This window comes from Falco cherrug, chromosome 8, assembly GCF_023634085.1.
Source record: "Falco cherrug isolate bFalChe1 chromosome 8, bFalChe1.pri, whole genome shotgun sequence".
Taxonomy (NCBI): Eukaryota; Metazoa; Chordata; class Aves; order Falconiformes; family Falconidae; genus Falco; species Falco cherrug.
Window position 1 is genome coordinate 8547057 of NC_073704.1, and position 20742 is coordinate 8567798.

Below are 20742 nucleotides of genomic sequence, written 5' to 3' on the forward strand. Positions count from 1 at the left end.
GGTCTGCTTTTTAGGATTTAGCCAGTGCCCTCTCCCTTGTGGACCTGCTCTGGCTGTGGCATTTGGCCGCCCTGTTGGTGGGGTGTGCCTGCAAGGCTCACTTCTTCCTTCTGAGCATCCCCACCGGGCTGTGGGCAGCGTCATCAACCCCTGCCTGCAGAGCACGGCTGAGGCTCGGGGAAATCTAGGACACCAGCCCCACCGCCCAGAGCTGCCCTGTGCCCAGAGGTCGAGTTCAGCTGCCTCTTGCTTTTGGGAGGGATTTCTGGAGGGGCGGGGGAATGCGCATTGTTGCTGTGAATGCAGCTGCCTTGGGTGAGCTCAGAGGACAGGCATAGCCTAGGGTAAAATAGTCATGGCTACGGGCAGCAAAGGAGACACCCGAAAATGCCCATAGGGTCATTGAGTCACGCAGGTTGGAAGGGACATCCAGGATGGCTCTGATCAACACCCTGCTGGAAGCAGGGCCAGCTGAGGCTGGGTTGCTCAGTGCTATATTCAGTTGAGCTTAAAATTCCTCCAGGATGGAGATTTCACAATCAAGACATCTTGGTTTCCAATTTTTTCCAAGATGGAAAACTCTGGGTTACCAGCAGCATCTCAGTGATGTCCCCCTGAATATCCACACTACAGACATCCTCCCTTTAAGGGTCGGTGGGATTTCTCTCCAGATACATGCTTTCCAGGCCCTGGAAAATTACTCCACTGATGCTCAACATGGCTTTTACAAAGACAAAAACATGAGTTTCTCAAAACCTCCATTAGACTTTATTTAAAAGTTCTTTGTATAGACTTCCTGACACAGAATTCACAATAAAAATAAAATCCCACTCCCACCCACTGCTCCCTCTCCCCAAATTGCTTTGCTTTGTATTTTATAAAACATACAACATCAGAAGAATGCCAGAGGCATCCTACACCACAATTTAAAAATTTGTTAACTGAGGCCTTGGTCCCAGCAGTGCATTTGCATTTGGAAACTTTGCTTCCTTTTCCTTGCTAGTTCGGTTGGCCACATATGTTACAAATGCATACAAGAGATCTAGTTTAAAATCTAATCCAGCAAAGGGTGAAAACAAAAAAATAAAAAAAAGGAAGAATGAAAAATTGAACCACTTGTTTATCAGAATTAGCTACTCTCTTACATGAAGGCTTCCCCTGTAAAGTTATGCTCAGTTACGAAAACAATGAAAGCAAGCATGTAACAGTTGCAGTGAAGTTATTATGATTTTTTTTTTTTGGTCTCATTTTTATGGTGCCTTAGATAGGCAGACTGCCGGAATCAGAAAGAAAGGGTAATTTAGAGACATGTTGAGAGACAGTAACAATCTGCAATTAGGTAAATATTTGGTAATGTTGAAGCTATACAATATAACCCGGACACATGTAGCACTCAGTCCACAAACAGTTTAGCACCATATTGATAGGTCATGCAGCAAAACGCTTTCTTCAAGGTTTGCTTGGAAGTTAAAAGCATGAAATAGTACAGTGCAAGGTAGTCTATACCCTTAGCTTCTATAGGGGTAAGGTGGCAATGGCTGATGCTCCTGGCTGTCTCAGAGGTATGTGTTGACAGGTCGCTGGCTCTATGTTCCTATCGTTGTCAACACGCCAGGGTTGATATTACCTGAAAAGGTTTGATGGAGAAAGAGAAAATAAATGAAGTTATTCTGTGCATGGGAAGCCATGCAGGATATTGAGGGAAGGTAAATGAATTAATTGCCAGGACTTGCTATGGAGTCCAGAGGGCCACAAGCAAGCTCATAAAGCCATGCACCGGACTGGAAATGACAGGGACTTGGCTGACCCCCCCCTCTCCAGCTGCACATACGCTGCTTACCAGACACGCAAACTTTTTCACATTCTTTCTGCGTGTTAAATCTGTTCTCGTTGCCTCCACAGCCACCATACCAGAACCGGGCACAGCTCTTGGTCTCAGGGTCGTAGTACCATTTTAGCACAAAGTTCCTGCAGGTCCCCTCGTCTTTTTGCAGCTGGCAGATATCCATGACTGCAGATAAAAGCAGAAGCAAAAAGAGTCAGCAGCAGCATTCCTGGGTGAAACACAACTTCTCTGAATGTATTTGCATGGCAGAGAAGTGCCTGCAAGCAGGGCTGGCATGCAAGCTCAGAAAGGCCGACCGCAGCATAGACATTGCACAACTGTGACTAAATCCCCCTGTTTGCAAAGAGAAGGTCTTTCTTTGGAGATCACCAGCCCTGATCCACAAGCCCTGGGCCATGTTGCTGTAACACATCCACAGAGCTATGCTGAGATGAGGGATGAGTACTGCATGGCAGCAATTGCCTGCAAATCTCCTGGATTTGGCAGATTCTCAGTGACAACCTGAGTTGACAGGTCTCAGAACTGGGACAGGACAGGCTGAGCTGCAAGGGAAAAAGTATTTGCACCATCATTTTCCCATCAAAAACACTGGCTTCCTCTGAAAAGAGAAATCTATGTGAAGATGCTCCCAGACCTACCACACACTGCACCCTGGCACCCTGCATCCCTTGCTGGGTGAGTGGGGAACAAATAAACAAAGTACAATGTGTTAAAATGAAATTGCCAAATAAATTTTGGGGAAAAAAAAAAAAAAAGGAAACAAAATCCTGTATTAGCCACTAATTTACCATGAAGTCGTCAAGAAACAAGGCATCCCTTGTACACAGGGATGTGAAAGCACCTCTGCTCAGCACGGCGTAACCATCAGCCATCACAGTTTGTCCTGCAAAAGCCTTGTTACCATAGCCCTGAGTCAGGCAGATCCCAAAAATTTCTGGTATCTCGCTCATCAGTGCCACTTATCTGTACAGCTCCTTGGGCATGAATGAAAAACATAAGTCATCAATCAAACAAGTAAATCAGCCAGCACTGAAAAATGAATGGGGGCGAGAGGGAATCAGACAGGCAAAGTGTGGAGTTTCTCTTACTAGAGGAGTATTTGCAACCAGGACCCCTTTTTTAATTAAGGGGGGGAAAAGTCCTTTACCTTCCTTTTTTTTCCAAAAGCAAAGGTAAATCAATGTATTCGGAGTACACCAGCAATGACTGCTGAGGAAATTCAGATCTTGATGTTATCATCTGATAATTGTGTCTTAGGATCATGCCTTTTGTAAACTAGGTGCCCGAAATCAAGCTACTTCTAAAGGGCTTGCCTGCAATGGTGGTTAACAGCCCCAAGTTTTCTGCAGTCCCCTTGTAACCACATAGGGCCCCCAGAAATAGCCCTTGGTAACAGCAAAGGTGCCTGAACTAATTGAATCCTTGGACCACTCATGTGAAGGCAGGAGTTTGTGAGATCAACAGCTCAATGCTGGTAAAAAAAACCCTAATATTATATTCACTTTTTAATGATTCTGCCTCTCCCAAGCATTAAGAAAAGGCAATCAGCCAGTATTTGTAAGAAGCCGAGAGAGATCTTACCAGGTCTCCGTCCTACCAGAAATAGAGCCCCAACATACCCATGAATTATTACAGGAAAGAATATATAGAGATAGGGTGAGTATATAAAAAGGTGCATTTGCCAGCAATTTTCTTTGGAGCCTGATGAAAGTAAATGTATGCTAAACCCTTCTAAAGTTTTCATGAGAATAAGGGTGCAGAAGATTATCCCTGAAATCCCAACTAGAAAGCAGGTCTGGCAATGGACCCTAGGCAATACAAAAGCCCTGGCAGTGGGTTTACTTTGGAGCAAATTGCAGCTGGTGCTGGTGGCTGCCCAGAGCCCAGGAATGCTGCAGCAAGGCTGGGATGCTCCCAGGATGGACATCCTGCGGCACTCTCCTGTGTGCAGGAGTCCCTCTGTGCTGTGAGCAGCTGAAATGCTCTCTGCCAGAACAGCACTGTGGCCAAAGGGGTCAGGCTCAAGTGGTCCGTGCTGCAGCCGTGATGGACACTGGGTGGTTGGTTTGAGCAGTGGGTTTACTCTTTAGATAGGAGAAGCTGGGAATACGTTCTTTCTAGAAAGGAGATATATGTGAAGGGACGCTGCTGCCCATCGTCCCATTCTAAATGCAGCTTTTTGAATCAGGATTTCTTTTTTAATCTCCATTTTTCCTTGGAATTTGAAATCAATATTGATATTCCAATTCAGCTTTGCTTTTGGCTGTAGGAGGCCTCCTACAGCCAAAAGCTTCCCCATGCCTTTGGCAGGCTCTTTCCCATTTTATATTTGGATATTTTTTTTCAGAGTCCATCTCCCTTCTTCCCTGCCTTCCAAAACATTGAAAGCCAGCAGATGTGAATACAAGAATGACTCTACCCCAAACCGTGTGCACCCTTTCAGGATTCCAACCAGTAATCAAAACATTCAGCTGATGGGAGGTATGATACATTTTTCCTCTGCTGCACAGGGTCCAGACAGCCCAGCTTTCCCTCCCTCCATCCCCTTTGGCAGTGGAAGCAGCCTTCAGGATCAGCAGATGCACAGGGAAATTCAACCACCGCTTTAGAGGCAGATCTGACTTCAGGAAAGCTGCTGAAATTTCACTTGAGCTGTAATCCTCAGTTTGCCTGCCCTGATAGTCACACTGCATGGGCTTGTGCCGCCCTTCGCTTTCAGACCACCATCAAACACCACCGAGTAACCCCTCTGGGTGAACCATTGCCTGGCATTTTAACTGAAACCTCCTCCCCCACCAAAAACCTCAAGCCCAAAACACAATAAATAAACCAAAAGCTTATCCACAAATTTCAAAGAATTGATGGAGAGCAAGAGCTAGGGAGCTGAAGTGTGCTTTAAGCTGTGGCTGCCTCTGGCAGGTTCAAAAGAGGGGACAGATACTGTAAGCCAGAATTTTAATTCATCCCATGGAGAAAATGTGCCTGGGCTCCTCAGTTGCACTTACAGTTAATTTTGCCATGGTAAAAATTATTAATAATAACATATTAAAAAATTCAATAAGTAAAGGTTATAAAAAAATATAAAAGGCTTCAAAGGGGTGGTGGGTTGGGTCTGGTGCACATTTTTGCACCCAAAGAGCCCTTAGGTTTGAGAGACTAATTCATTCCTCAGTGCTGCACCTGGCTGCGGTACCTGCTATGGGCTGAACCGAGAGCCCGACCCAATGCCCAGAGTTTTAAAAGCTGATCTGCACACGAACCTCCCATGTCTCTTTTTCCATGGTGGAGTCAAGCTCTGGTTTTGCAGAAAATGAAAAGAGAATAAAGTGGTGAGTAGAGCAGGGCGGGCAGAGACGTGAGCGTCCTTCCAGGGCCCCTCAGTTGCTTTTCTTGACTATCTGCCCAGGGCAGAACGGCGCCAAGTTCATGAAATATCACTTTAGCCTGAACCGCAGTTGCTGGAAACATCATCAAGGCATGTGACGATGATCAGAAGGGGCTGGTCTATGGGATGGGGCTAGCAGAAACACACACCCTCAAGAAAAGCACATCAGGGAGGCTTTCTTGCTCTGTGAGGATGAAACCCTGCTCTAGATTGAAGCTACAGGTTTCTGCACAAGCCACAGGCTGCTTCCCCTGGCTGAAAAGTCCTCAAACTGCAACCAGTGGGTCTTTGTCCATGATGCCAGTTTGCAGCCCAGAAGCACCTTGCAATCTTCTTTTTGCAAGCAACTGCTGCCCCAGGCATCTCCATGGCTGGTGGTGACCTCCTCCTCGCTTGCCTGCAGGGGCACCCACAGCTGGACTTGGGCTGCACCACCACCAGTGACAAAAATTCCCAAGTCTGATTTAAGTAGCCTAAAACAGACCTGAGGAAATCAAATGGGTGGGAGGCATCCTTAATTTGCCTTTTCAAACCCTGTTACGACACTGTGAGAATTAAAGCCCTGCAATTAGGTACCACAGCTCACTCCTAAGTTTCCCTCCCATCTCTGCAAAGTGCCCTGAAACACCACGAGAAGGGGCAGGCTGCTATGGTAGCACGGCTTTGCTGCAGCCAGGTTCTCATCTCAACCCCTTGCTGAACTAACACAGGTGATTGCAAGGCTCTACTTCCTTTCCCGGTCTCGAAGAGGTTTGCAAACACAACCCGTTAATCACAGAAAGTCCTTGAGAAGAGGACGTCATTGCCATTTTCCTGTGGGCTCCTCCCTCAACTTTGATTTTTATCTCCTGGTGCAAAACGAAAACATCTGCACGCAAGACCTGAGCCTCGTGGAGTTATTTTCCATCAAGTGTTTTGGTTACAGGCAATGAAACATTTGCAATTCGTTGCATCTCATAAAAGGCACACCGCTGAGCGGTGGCATTGGTTAGTCATGCAATGATAAGAGAAACTGCTTTGGGACCGTGCCACGCTCCCGTTCAGCAACCCACACCTCTCATGAAATCCAGTGCGTGGCTTTGCCATATAGCTGTGGTTTGCACTCAGGTTGTGCAAACACAGTATGTCCTGATGTGACAACATGCATGCAAGGTGACTTGCTCATGCAAAGCAGATGGTAGGGCATGGTCATGTCAAGGAGTAAATGAAAACCAAGTCTATACTACTGGTGATCTTGTATTGGACAAGCTTGGATGCATGCTATGAAATGGTCAAGGTGAAATAATGGATTTGCTTTGATTTGTGATTATTATTATTATTATTGGGTTTGGGTGTTACCTGATGATAATTTTTTCTCAAGGGGTGGCTGCTGCATGGCTTTCTCAGCTGCTGCTGGAGGAAAAAGTGCGTGGGTTTGGATTTTAAATGATGCATTCTCACCAATCCAAACATTATTTGACAATATGACAAAATACAAAAGGATTAATCCCCATGTGGTACTTACATGGTTTTAAGCATTTGCTAATGCACTCAGCTTCGGCCTCAAATCTATTGGCATTACCACCGCAGCCACCATACCAACCCTGGCTGCAGATCTTGTTTTTGTAGTCAAAGAACCACACAATCTGATAGTCCTTGCACTGCATGCCCATGTCAAAGTCCAGCAAGCAAGGGTCTGGCCAATCTGCATGTCAAAAGGTGCAAAGGTTAAGTGAATCTGAAAGCGTTAAAAGCTGAAAAAGCACAGAGATTGAAAAGAAAAAAAAAAAGCCCGGTACAGGACTGGTGGCATTTCCTTATGGTGTGATTTCTCTTGCTGAATGCAAATCTTCCCCAGCCTCCAGCTTCCCTCTTCCCACTCTTGATTTCATCATGCATCCAAGCCCCAAGTCCCTGGACCATGGTGGTGGGAGCCCCTTACTCCCTGCTGGTGCACGCCGGATCAGGCCCTCACACAGCTTCCCCAGTCTATTTTCAAAGCCATTTGTGTTGGCAGCAACTTTTAATCCTTAAGTGTATTTATTCTATCTCTAAAGGCAAGCCACACCTGGTAGACTTTAAGGCTGGATGAGAATTTAAACATATGTTCGTTTCCTGCCCAGAAATGATAATTTAGGTCCAAATCCCAGAGCTTTTATTAGCAAGGATAGGCCATCCCTGCTAGCAGCTGCTTTGCCTATATAAGGAGGGCAAAATCTGGGGCTTCCTTGGAGGTCTGTCCGAAGATTTACAGATGGGTCTCTCCCGCTGCACAGAGAACCAGAGAAGACTCAGCTAAACAACCCATCCCAAATCCCCTGCCCTGTTTAACCTCTTTAGTCCTGTTGAAAAACTTCAGATTAGCATCCTTGGGGAATGTTTCCCCCAAATTGCTGGCTGCCATGAATCCTCGGGCAGAAACATTTGCTACAAGTGGGTCAACAAGAGTAGCTGAGATTGCGAGGTCTGCGTTGAAGCGCAGAGTGAGCACACAGCACATCCATTTTCCTTCGGGCAGACCTACGCAAGCCTGCACACCTTGTTTCCAAAGGGGTGGCATACAAGGGGTTAAACAAAGCCATAGGGGATGCATGTCACCTGGTGGGGACAAGCCAGGTGAAGGCTTCAGAGGGGATGTCAGTGTCAGGGAGAGGGACCAAATGAGTGGGAACACATAGGAAGTGTGGGATGATGGGACATGCAGCAAGGCAGCAATGAGATGGTCCTGCACGGCCAGGGTGGTACCACCAGCCAGGCATGAGGTCTGTGCTCATCCCTTTCAACGTGAGCAGCCAGACCCCAGCAGTAGCTTTGCAACTCTTGTTGGCTGAACGCACTGAGCAGCAGCATCTCCCCATGCTCTTACATCACCTCAGGAAGAAAATGAGCCACAGTGCAAGCGAAATGCTTAAAGCAAAACATGGGAGTGATGATAGAGGGATGAGCTCTGGATGCCAGATCCATAGCTGGTGCCTGTGAGGGTGTTGTGCTGCTTTATGAAGGTTGAAAGCCCTTGCAGACCCTTGGAGAAAGGGTTGCCACCTGGCATTTACAGTACAACTGAGTCTAATGGCACTGATATAATGAGCTTGATGTCAACAAAAGCAATGAGATGGCATATTAACAGCTACAGTGATTATGGATTATTAACAGAGGTTGATGAGATTAACAACAACGTAGGGGCTGACAGCTTGCTCATTGAGAGGTTTACTACATACACCACTGGTGGCAGAGAAATAGGGGATGGGCAGATGGGTGAAACTGGAGGGAGGCCACCAATTAGCCACATCTATGGAAATGTTTGACACTAACTCCCCTGCAGTCCTTGGCTTTTGGTCAAGCCCTTGTTGAGAGTTGTGCCTTTGCCCCAGATGGGGAGAGAGGGAGCAAGCAAGTATCAGGCAAAGTTCTGCATCCACACCTGCATCTATGCCTGCCAGGGAGGCCATGGGGCACAGCGTCTCCCTAGAGAGCAACCAGCGCCTGGGCCCTGGCTCATCTCCCATCCTTGCAATGGAAACAGGACCTGTTTTGAATCCCCCATGAAGATCACAGCAACTTCAGGGGACTCTGGATCCAGTATGGGGCAGAGACCCCAATACAGGGCTGAGACCCACATGGCCAAGGATGTCATCAGGGTCACGATCTGTTGGCTCTGCAAAGGAAATGACTCGCAGATCTTTCGGTCCCAGCACAGCTCAGAGAAGGAATGGGTTTAGGAACAGGCAAAGTGAAGCTCAGTGCAAATGGCCAGGCTCTTGATGGGGGTCTAGGCAGAGCCCCCAGCTCAGCACTCTCACCGTCACCCATACTCACCACTGTTGGGCCCTTCTAGCGGCTCGGTGTTGAGCATCATGTTGGCCAGGGACACCTTGGGCTGTGCCAGGGTCTCTGGGGAGAAGAAAGAGGGGGTCAGCCAAGGGGAAGGGGATCTGCGGCAGCAGTCATAAACAAACTCACTGGCCCCATCACCAGCATGAGGGAGACACACAAGTTGCAGGAGTCAGGTCTGGGTCTGTTTACCCTAGCACATACATTTCAGAAATGTTTATTGAAGGCAGCTGACAGGATGAGTAATCCACAACCGCCCAGCTGTGCCGGGATGGGTTTGCCTGGCTCTCCCCAGCCGGCAGCTCTGCTGCACAGTCAGGCTCATCCTTGGGGGTGACTGCAAAGGAGCATCCTCAGGGCCCCATGTGACTGCTTTGGGTGGCCCCCACTCACCCCACAGCATGCGACTGGGCAGGGATGGATCATCCTTTGTTCCCCTGCAGCCTTTAAGGCCTGTCTGTGCATCGCATGCCTCTCTTCGACCGCACTCCTCCCATCTCAGCCTCACATCACTCTAGGAACTGTGTTGTTGAGGACTGTCACTGGGGGAGGCAATCCCTTGTGATGGAGAGGAGAACATGGCGCATACTGCATCACGCTCTGCATGACTGCACCCTATTGTCAAGCCCCTTCTCAGGGCAACCCATGGCTCATTTTCCATGGGGCTGGAGGGGGCTGCAGCCACAGGAAGGGTTGGATTTGCTTTTCTCTGGTGGAGGATATGGGTGTGGGTAAGGGAGACAGGGAGCAGTCCTACACAGTGTCCAGGTCACAGCTTGTGGATAAACATGGTGTCACCAGTGCCTACCCGGTTTGTTCCCATTCAGGATTTACTCTATGGGAAATGCAGCTTCCGTGGGCATCGAGAGCTCCAACTCGGCGCATGCAAATATTACTTCTACACATTGATGTCTTTTCTCAACATTTTTGTGGGCATGTTTATTGCTTCTAAAGGTAAGAGACTTCAGACCTGATCCAAACCCGCTGAAGCCAATGGGAAGGCTCTCCATGGGCACTGAAATTGGCTCCAAAGTGCCAGAAGCAGCCAAATGCAGCACTGGCAGGACCAGCACAAACTTCTTCTACACACTGCCAAGCCAAGTCACCTCTACGCCAAACTATATTTAAAAAATTGGCTCTCTTACACAGCAACTCTTGGCTATGCCAAAGGGTTTGGTGAGGTTTACATGTGATCTGTACACATGGAGCTTGGATCTCCAAAGGACTAAACCCTTTGTTTAATCTCTTATTTGTGGGTTTTTTTGGATAATATAATATGCAAACCAGATAGGTGCTATGGAAATGGCCATCGGAGAAGCTTGTCTTACTTATTTTGCCACCAGGCTGGACTCAATTTACTCTGTTAATCCAGTTTGACTCTTACCATTAATTACAGCAATGCTGGCCGGACCCCACCACGATCCATTGTGCAAAGGCTCCTGCATGCACAATAAAATAACCCCCCCTCTGGGACTGCTCTAATTCTCCCACAATCTGTGTCAATTTAACACCACTGAGGTGTCAACTTGCTTTTTTCAAAGAAACACATTTCAGTGTTTCATAACCAGGTCCTGCTGCTGGTCTGGAGGATGCCAGACATGCAGTGACACAGCTGAGCATTGCCAAGGCTGGTACTGTTGACACCAACTGATGATCTGTCCCTTACACGTGTTTTTTTTTCCCCAGTTCTTTGTGTCTGCTTTATGAAGAAATAAATGTTTATGTATTTTCATCAAGAGGTACTTACTTGTGGTGAATGTCCCTGTGTAGGTTACTTTGGGTTGGGATTTCTGGTAGCCGGTAATGACGACAACGTATTTCTGCCCACTTCTGAGTCCTCGGATGGTGTGCTCAGTGCCAGTCATGTTCTGCTTCTGCACGAGAGACTGGTCATGCGCTAAGGTGACGGTGATATCAAAAGTGTAGGCGTTGTGTGGCTCGGGGCTGGCCCAGCGCAGCCTGGCACTGTTCTCAGTGACATCTGTGATCTGGATGTCGTGGGTCTTTGCTGCAACACAAAATTGGAAGAAACATTAAGCAAGGACTGGAAGAGGAAAGGTCTCAAGGAAAAAATGTCTCAGTGCTGCAGGATCTCCCTCGCAGTCCACAGCAAATAAATTTGCCTCCAGCCAGCTGTGGCATGTACAAACCAGGTTATGACTTTGCTGTTTTAGACACCCAACCCAGCACATTGCAGGGAGGCTTTTTTTTTTTTTTCCAGAGTCTAGATGATTTACCAAGTGGTTTATTTATTTTTAATAATCTGCTGCAATTTAGCAAAGCAAAGCAATTTTTTTTAATGAGGTTTACTCAGCCTGAAATGTGATTCCCAACACAACCTTCCCAACTACTGCAAACATCTCCGGTCAGATCCTTCTCTAGGGTGCAATGGATTCATTGAACTGCTGAAGATCTTCAAGCAAAACCTGCTTAATATCGAACATAATCTTAGAAAGGTCAAAGAAGCTATTAGGGAAAGGTTTTCTGGCTATGGCAGAGTATTGGATGAGACCTTTATAAATGCTGCTTGGAAGAAACAGTGGAGCAAGAAACACCAAGAAATGTTTGTTCCCACAAGCTGATTAAAGCATTAACCTTGCAAAAGCTGACTGCTTCTATTTATCGCTTTTTATTTATTATTTACATAGGGTCATGCATTCGTTCACTGGTTAAGCGTCCCTGTGCTTTGACACATGTTCTTTATTACTTGTTCACCTTCTGCCTGCACCCCCTTGCAAGAACATGTGGGAAAACTCCTTTACATGAACTGTGCTCACATGAAAGAGCTTTAGCATTCCCAGATAGGTCTCCACACTGATTCAGTGATGAACTATTTATATTAGTTGATGGAGAATTCAGACAATGCCATTGTATGAATCACCATAAGTAGCAAAACTTAGCCAAGGGGTAACCATGCTACAAGGAAAACATAGAAAGCAAATGGGCCACGCTAGAAAGAGAAGTGCTCTGTCACTGTGCTACTGGCAGTAGATGATGAATTGTCCCATGTTACATCCTGCTTGTATTTGTGTATTTTATACACAGGTGTCCCCCACCCGGTTTTACGCATCGTTGTCCACACAAGTCAACAAAGCTTTAAACCCTCAGTGCAGACTTCCAGTTTTGCACCTAAAAACTTGTTTTGTGCAAGCAAGAAATTTGGCCTCTTAGTGACATTTCCCATAGGAATAGTCCTCTCAGGGAGGAAGAAAAGCCACAACCCACTGTGGTACAGACAAGCATGGGGAAAGCGTGTCAAACATGGCACTGCTCACATGGGGGAAAGCCTTTCACGTACTACCTTGTCTTCTCCTGCCGCCTGCCCCGCTAGCCGTGGTGTTCGCGGTGGTGCGGCTGGTGGCTTTGGCATGGGCAGTGATGCTTGCTGTGCTCTGCGTGGTGGTGTTCAGCTGGACCACGGTGCTGGATGTGGTCTGGTTGGTGGCTCTGGTCTGGGCTGTGGTGCTGGCAGTGGTGGTCCTGGCTTGGGCACTAGTGCTTGCAACAGGCTTGGTGCTCGCAGTGACTGTGGTGCTGGCACTGAGGGTCTGGCTTATGGTCACATTGGGTGCCACATACCTGTCAAAGGAAAAGCAGCTGTTATGGCTTTTTTCCCCCTATATAAGCAGAATTTTGGAAGTGGAGGGGAGTTGATGTAGAAGCCATGGGCAAGAACACCCCAGAGGTCAATGTTCTTTGTCAGCTTTAGATATGCCCACAGCCAAGCAGTGAGAAGTGCTGCAGAGCATTGCCTGTCCCTTGGGGTGCACAAATCTGTCTATACATCAGCTTTACACACTTAAAGAGTGAATTCAGCAGACAGGTTTGTAGCATGCCTGATTTCATGGGGCTCAATCTTCTAAAGCTAGGACAGCTCCATGCCAGCAACGCATGAGTCCTGGTGACACAACTTTACCTTCTGTTCAGAAAATATTAGGTTATATTCTATGATGGGATTCTGAATATCAGATAGTCCAGGGCAGCCCAGCCTCTGAAAAGTCTGTTGAGTGGAAAACCCCAAATTAACAGTAATTTCTGGATTTTCTGACCTGCATGATGACAGTAGCATGTATCTCCTTCATATTCTTTATACACATATACATATGAAATTGAACCCAAATTTAAAATTACATGTGAACTTTTCTGCCCCTCTCTAGCAGATATATCCGTTGCTCTTTTGACACAGCACTAAAGGAGCTAGTGAAATACTGATAACCCTGGTTGTTAGCATCGAAGTTGCTTTTTCTTTCTCTTTCCAAAAAGGGACTGGGAAGTGAAGGCTTCTTTCCTAGACAGGCTGTTAGCAAAGCTCATTCTGTTGCAGACAAACTGCTACTTACACTGCTTTGTGTCCGGTGTGCCCGGGGCTCTGATTCTTGGCTTGCTGGTTGCTCTGGAACCACTCGCACTGTTTCTTTATCTCTGGAGACAGGTGGAAAGCAAAGTCGCCTAGAGAGAGACAGACCCTGGCATTAAACACGTGCTGAGGATGGTGATTACCTACCAACAGTACATTACATATATTTCTTTTTGATTAAAAAAAAAACACCACCACCTCTCATCTTCTTGTTTGCTCTAAAAAAAGCTACAGAATATCTCTTGATGTTTGCTGTGGTTACTGCAGCATCCCGGGCTGGGAGACTTCTTATTCCAATTTACAAACATGAGAGCAGTAACTACAAGATACCAGAGGGCTGTATGTCTTACTCTGTCACATGTAAACAGCTTGCTTATAACAAGGCACTTCCAAACACATGGTTAATATCTTTTCAAGAGTTAGAAGTTTCCAGGACCCCTGTAAGTGGTAAATGGAAAAAGCAAACTGAGAAAACCTAAACATTTATTTCCAGGGAAAGATGTACTCATGTTAGCTTCCTACTTAGCGCAAGACATTCCTGAATCAGTGGTTTATTAGCCTAGTAGACTGATTTTCAACACTTTTTTTATAAAGCAAGCTTTCCTAGAAAAAGCCCGTTTCTTGTCCTTGCTGGCCAGGTCCGTTTAGGATCTCTGGCAGCTGGCTCTAGCTAGATGGAGATCCAGCCTGAGGTCTTGCTAAACTGAGATGCAAATTTTCTAGGCACAACCTGCACATCCCAAATGCAACAGTATTATTTATCCCTGAGCAAAGAATCCTCTTCATCTGGTCCTTAAATCTGCATACAGCAACTCCAGAGCTCAGCCTGAGCCATCCAAATGCCTGCTAGATGCTGAAACTGGGAAGAAAGGTTGCTGGGTGTTAAGAGAGCTCACGGGGGTGCTAGCAGGCTGTTGGGCTACAGAGGACCAAGAGTCCCAGCAAGAGCCCTTATGGGAGACGTTGCTGATGTGACCGGTAAGCCAGGCAGGATTAAGTCAGATCCCACAGGTGAATCCATGGAGACCAAGTCAAACCAGACAGAAGTGAAAACTCTACTTGGCAGATCAGCAGACTGCATGGGATGGGATGGAGAGACTGAAGTGAACATAGCACAGATATATTCAACTAGGTGGACCTACAAGCAGCAACAAACAGACCAAAATGTACAGAATGTATAAAAAGAGCCTGACTTCAGGGTGCCCCACTACCCAAAGAGGTGGTCAAGTTACAGCCCACCCAGCCAACAGGCAGGTAGACCAAACCTGGCAGATTAACCCCTCTGAGGTCAAATGTTGTCCCTTCCATAACGCTTTGGCTGCAGGATGTTATACTTACTTCTGATAAAGGATGGCAGCAGTCTCCCAAAGCGTAGCAAGGGCTCTTCATGAAGCTCTCCTGGTTTATCAACCAATTTGAAGAACACATCATTTGGCTCACTAGCTAAGCTATAGATATTCTTGGCATTCACCTTCCTACCAATGCCCAAAACAACAAAGAAGTACCCTTTGCATTTTGCATTGGTAACAACCTTCTGCAGGTTCTCAAGTTCTTGTTTATTCACTTTTCCAGTTATCATCAAAACTATGACTTTTAGATCCCGAGGGTTTGGTGCACTTTCAAAAATATGAGCTATTGTGTGTTCAATGGCACTTCCCGTAGCCCTTGTGCCGTGGAGCTGGGTCATTTGGTTGTGAAGGTAATTAATGATCTTCTGTTTGGATCCATAATCAGTTAGTGAAAACTCAGTTTTTACTGGTGGGAAGCTTGAGTTGGTTTCGTATTCATAAGGAGCTTGCTGGAGAACTGCCACTCTCGCGTGGTGCTGAGATACTTTTGGCTCAGAGCTGATTTCCAGGTTACTGACGAGGTAGGAAATGTACTTCTTCATCTCACTGAACTGCAGAGGGGTGGTGGACTCTGAGCTGTCCATGATGAAGGCTATGTCAGTGTCTACATCTGTTGGGGCTGCCCTTCTGTCTCTGAATACAGGTCTCTGACTACCAAGGCCACAGGTGAGATCAGGGTCACACACATCTAGGGAAGAAATACATTAGGTTTCACCTAATCTTGTGTCATATGAAATAGTATCACGCCATGGACGTTCACTGCTCCATTACATGATACCAAATTCATTTCATCCCACAACACATTTAGTTATGCATTTAGTATTTTTACACACTCCTTTGTTGAAAGGGATCCCTGAAGCGCTCTGTCATAAATGGCAGAAGGCCATATTTCAGAGTGTTTAGTTACCGGTATTTGGGCTGTAAAAGTGGGAACCAGCCAAGAAAACAGCTTCTCTTTACGAAGAGGAGAACGCCCAGCAAGCCTCATTCACAATGTCAGTGTTTTCTGCTCAACCTAAGAACATGAATCCCTTGTCTTTAGCAGCAAAAGGGCTGACTCCCAACTGGCCTCCCCTTCTGCACCACTGACAACTGACTGCTGCGTGACCAGAAGGATTTGGCACTGTTTAGAGTAGAAATTGGATGCTTTACCCAGACAAATGTGACAAGTCAAGAGCCTCCGGATAGTTTCGTTCAGCTGACTGCCGCTGGTTGGAAGAACAATTGCGTGTCCAACCGCTGTGTTGTTGATCTGGTTAGAGGCAAACAGAAAAATATGGTGTTAGTAATGCTGTTATTTTCAGCTCAGAGTAGGGGGGGGGCAATCCACAACTCTAAGAGAGTCTCTACTCAGCACGCTGCTTTTGGTGGATCCTATTTGGAGGAGCCTAATGCCCCCAACATTAGTTAGTGGGACTAGTTTAGAGACATAAACTCCAAGAAAAGGGTCAAGAGCTTGAACCAGTGCTCAGCATACGCGTCAGGGGCTTTTTTTATTGCTATGAATCTTTGTACATCCACTCTCCCTCTGCCAACAAAGCTAATGCACTTCCACCTTCCCACCCTTAACCTTTCTGTCAGACCTTTCTCACGGTGGGACCTGTCTTGTCTTCTGTTTCGTACCACACCTGGCACCCTGAAGCCATTGTCTGGGAAACAAACGACTTGTCATAACCTCACTAGCATTTCACAGCATCCACTTCTTTCCTAATGGATATGCTGGATGAGTTTGGCCAGCAACTTCTTCTCAGTGTTAAGCATTTGAAAGGCATGTGGAAGCCAACTGCTGCCTGTGGGAGCAGCTGCCATCCATCTCCCCAGCAAACCAGGCTGAGGCCACAAGCAGAAAATGAAAGGGTGAATGACCCCAACCTCCAGAGCTCTGGTGAGAACCGGGTCTGGCCTGCTGGTGAGGAACACGGGCATGACCCCAGCATCGTAGAGTTTCAGCACAGCGTCGTTGAGCTGCGAGGAGGCTCTCGTGTCCCCGTTGCTGAAAAAGACAGCCACCTTCCTCATAAGGAAACCGCTTCGGGCACGCTTGAAGGTATTCCTGGCCACAAAGGACATGGCAGTCTCCAGGCTGCGTGGCTTCGTGGTCAGGGTTGCCTGGAAGTTTTGGATCTGCTGGAGGAGGCTTGATTTCTTCCTGGCATCAGCAAAGCGGATCTCTGTGGTGACCTCGTTGTTGTAGGTGACCAGAGCCACCCGGGCACCCCGAGGACAGTTGCTCTCAGCGATGGTTAAGTTGTTGACCACTCTGAGCACAGTTTGCTTCATCCTGTTGAAAACATCCCTCACGACGCCTGAGGAGGTGTCAATAGCGAAGGCCAGCTCAGTCGGAAAGACAGGGCACTCCTTGGGACCTGCCAGAAATGTGTGTTGGGAACAAATCGTACCCCAGATAGTTGTCAGGGAGCCAGGACCATGTCCTTGGCAGGGGTAAATAGTTCCTACCCACATATGTGGGGAGAGCAACAATTCTTGCACACAGTCACACTGGGGTTTAAAGGACTGAAGGTGACTTACCGTAGCAGCAAGCTGGGGAAAAAATGGGGGAAAAAAAGGCAGTTTGGTTAGTGCCATTTGTAACACGATGGGCATATAAGGGTAGAGACAGGGAATTAGCAAAGCACTGATGTACTCACGGCATTTGTCTTTGATGTTCCGCACAAGCGCACATTGCTTTAAAAAAATAAAAGAGAAAGTGAAAAAAAGAGATATGTGACACAGCCAACAAAAGAGTATTTGAAAACAAGAGACAAATCATGCCACACTTACATCTCTGGATTCTCCTTTATCACCTTTAAGTCCCTGTTTAAAAAATAAAGACAAATTGAGTGCAGTATGTATTTTCAGGGTGCCCCATGAACCCACCTGGAATAATTATTTAACCACAGGTCATGCAGAAGCCAAGGGAAAACCTGCCTGGTTTCAGTTGTGTTTCCAACAACAGGAGGAAATGTTTTTCCATGGGAGGAGTAAACCTAGCTGAAGCCAGACCCAGAAGGGACAGTTAGGATGCTCTAGGTTCATGTGCAAAGCAAACCGAGTCTCCTTGGCCTTTCTAGGGTGTTCTGTGCCAGTCAGATTTGGTCATGGACCAAATTCTGTGTGGGATGATAAATGATAAAGAGCTGAGAACTTCCTAGAAGGAGCTTTAAGTGTCATATTGCTGTGGGGAAATTCTAGTGCCTGATAAGAGCCTGTCTCTTGATTTTTTTCCTTCTGCTGTACATTGCAGTTTGATGACAGGTAAATATTTATCAGTGATAAACAGCTAGTTAGGAATTTAAAGAGACACATTCAAGGCAAATAAAAAGGAATTTTCCCAACTTTAAATCAGCAGGAGATGGTGATGGGCCCATTTTTCAACCCCTGGCACTAACAGGGACCACCACATTTCTCAGAGAAGCAATCAGGAGTCTCTCAAGGCGAGAAGCCAGTAATACAATGAACACTTACAGATGGTCCGGGGTATCCAACCTCTCCTTTCTGACCAGGTGTCCCAGGACCTCCTGCATTTCCCTAGAGAGAGAGAGAGAGCGTGCACAGAGAAGTCCTCTCCATGAACATGTGTAGGAGGACTCCAAAGAGCATGGGTCAACACTTGGGGGGAAAAGATGTGTACATCTTTCAGGCCATTCATGCAGCAGGGAAAAATTGTGTCATGGTCCAACTTACTCTGCGGCCTCTGTTTCCTTTAGGGCCAGGACCTCCAGCACCACCGCGGTCACCAGGTCCACCCTGGTGGGGGAAAACATAAACATTAGCTCTATATCTGCACAGGACCATAGGCAACACCTACGCTGTTTGGAAAATGAATGCATAGCTCATGGGCTGCACCATACCTTGGGCCCGGGGTAGCCTATGAAGCCACGTTCTCCCTGAAACAATATAGAAGTTTATTTCAGTATGGTTTAGAAAGTGAACCTGATTTTGCAGGCAGATCTGTCACAACTGAAGGAATGAGACAATGGAAGGAGAAGAGAGAGAGGCTGTAAATTAATTTTGTAATTTTGTTCCTTATATGATTAATAAAAAGCAAATAGCCACTCTTTTTCAGGTCTGGTTTCTCCTTTAAGGCTAATTTCAACTGCAGAGGAGATGTCAGAGATGCTGGTGCATCCTTTTCGAAGTCCCACAGACACTGATGGGGCTCTCTGGCTAAATGGTACAAAAACGTCCTGCTTCCTCCTTGGAGCGGCTGATTTACGTAGCCAAAACCAAGACAAAGGCAGAGGGGGAAGGTCTGAAGAGTCTTGCCTGATTTTCTCACCAGAGTACACATTGGGCTGATTTTTGTCCGTGTACGTATCTGACTTCACCTAGGCTCTGCCCTTGCCATCTGCACTGGAGACCTTGGCTACTTCCTTGCCCTCGGTACCTCATGTCGGTTGATGGGCATGCTGCGCATACACCTACCTTTCTGCCTTTAGGACCTGGGCCACCAATTCCATCTCGTCCATCATCACCCTAAAATTGGAAAGCCAAAGTCATTAGTATGCGGTCATATGTGAACAACTTAAACCTCACTAGATCCGGTGGCATCCGTAGAACCCACTGATGCCACAGGTCTGTGAGAATTCCTTTTATGGATGAAATTATTGCAAGAAATTAAAGCACAAAAAAGTGGTGCCAAAACTACAAATCTGAATTAAAACCTGCTCAGTATACACATATAATGTGTAAAACCCAGGTGGGAGTTAGCAACAGGGAGCAGGTTAGGAGGTCAGTCAATGCTAGGCGTGTACTTATAGCTTTGTCTGACCCAAGCTTGTTCTCCCTTGCTTTGTGCAACCCATTTTTTCCTCACTTGGCTCCTCATTATACAGAGTAATGAGAATCAGGCCCCACAGAAGTGCTCACTTAGTCCATACATCCTTTTTATAGGTTACTTTGGACTCACACATGGGGTCAGCTGAGGGTGTCTACTCATGCCTCGTGAAATGAGTCACTTTTCAAGTGAGTATGATTCATCTTATTGAAGGAATTACCATTACCAACTATGCTCGTACCAGCTGAATACATAAAACTGATTTCCCTCTCTCATATTGTACTACGGAGGATGCAAAATCCATAGGGGAGCTAAACAGTCTGCTGCAAAGGGCTGTGGCCCGTTTGCCACAGGAGAAGGTTCAGCCCAGTGTCCTTAAAGGTGTGAGCACATGGCCACGCTTACCATCTCTCCTCGTGGGCCCTGCTGTCCATTTGGCCCTTTGGATCCGGGGTTTCCAGGCTCACCCTGCAAACAGGAGCATCTGTTAAAGCGTGTGCTGAAACCCCAGGCAACTCTGAGCCGTTCCCACCCCATCAGCACTGGTTTCTTTATATAAACCAGCCTGCAGTGGTCCTTGCAGCAGAAAGGTCTCATGACTGGACCTACACAACCAGCAATGCTACAAAATGCTTGTTCTTTAGCGGGACCTTTAGTGGTTTCAGGAAAGCTGAGCAATGGGACATGGGAAACCAGCCAGCTCCTACCACAGGATGGTGCTTGCTTTTTATAATTGCCGGAAAAATAAAAGTTCCCAAGCTGTGAGGATTTTGCCAGTGCAAACGGATGGTGGAGGAGCCATGGAAATGAACCAGCATGTGTGAATCTGGAGAGAGAAAACCATACAGAGGGCATGGAGAGATCCAGCACAACCACCTTCCCATGTGGACAGTGGCTGAGCATCTGCCCTGGAAAATCACTTGGGAATCTCGGTTACTCAATTAATTTTGCCTCTCTGTCCAATGAAATGGGAGCCTAATAAAACCACCAGAGCACAGACCTTGCTCTACTCCACACCATGCAAGCCAGTGAAAACAAGCTGACTTTGCTCCAAGAGATTCATCTCGAGTATTTTTTTAAGCTCACTCCTATCCAGAAGCTTTTCATGGCTCTTTTTGTTGCTGATGCCCAATGCTTGTTGAAGACATACCTTTCGCCCCATGGGACCAATCCTGCCCCGCTCTCCTGGGGTTCCTGGTGATCCACTACCAGCCTGGA

General features: G+C 46.8%; 2 protein-coding genes across 23 annotated transcripts in view; one reads left to right on the forward strand and one right to left on the reverse strand.

Annotated features, from left to right (window-relative positions):
* The window catches only part of LOC114015437 (uncharacterized), a 37508-nt gene extending 26735 nt beyond the window's left edge, over positions 1 to 10773 (forward strand). The window contains exon 7 of the mRNA XM_055717999.1: positions 9869 to 10773. The gene's annotated coding sequence lies outside the window, so the exon portion shown is untranslated. The remainder of the gene's footprint in view (positions 1 to 9868) is intronic.
* The window catches only part of COL6A3 (collagen type VI alpha 3 chain), a 63763-nt gene continuing 43782 nt past the window's right edge, over positions 762 to 20742 (reverse strand). For 8 of the 22 annotated variants that reach the window (XM_027802964.2, XM_055717987.1, XM_055717986.1 and 5 more), the window contains 20 exons: positions 20675 to 20737; positions 19930 to 19992; positions 19173 to 19223; positions 18599 to 18634; positions 18432 to 18494; positions 18213 to 18275; positions 17529 to 17561; positions 17396 to 17432; positions 17277 to 17288; positions 16620 to 17113; positions 15900 to 15999; positions 14737 to 15435; positions 13382 to 13490; positions 12343 to 12620; positions 10789 to 11049; positions 9027 to 9101; positions 6736 to 6915; positions 6570 to 6623; positions 1841 to 2011; positions 762 to 1627 (listed from right to left, as the gene is read on the reverse strand). In XM_027802964.2, coding sequence (XP_027658765.2) covers positions 1587 to 1627; positions 1841 to 2011; positions 6570 to 6623; positions 6736 to 6915; positions 9027 to 9101; positions 10789 to 11049; positions 12343 to 12620; positions 13382 to 13490; positions 14737 to 15435; positions 15900 to 15999; positions 16620 to 17113; positions 17277 to 17288; positions 17396 to 17432; positions 17529 to 17561; positions 18213 to 18275; positions 18432 to 18494; positions 18599 to 18634; positions 19173 to 19223; positions 19930 to 19992; positions 20675 to 20737 — 2883 coding nt within the window. In that variant the 3' untranslated portion in view covers positions 762 to 1586. Of the gene's footprint in view, positions 1628 to 1840; positions 2012 to 6569; positions 6624 to 6735; positions 6916 to 9026; positions 9102 to 10788; positions 11050 to 12342; positions 12621 to 13381; positions 13491 to 14736; positions 15436 to 15899; positions 16000 to 16619; positions 17114 to 17276; positions 17289 to 17383; positions 17433 to 17528; positions 17562 to 18212; positions 18276 to 18431; positions 18495 to 18598; positions 18635 to 19172; positions 19224 to 19929; positions 19993 to 20674; positions 20738 to 20742 lie in introns of all 22 variants that reach the window. The other 14 variants (XM_055717985.1, XM_055717990.1, XM_055717989.1 and 11 more) reach the window with 5 other exon arrangements.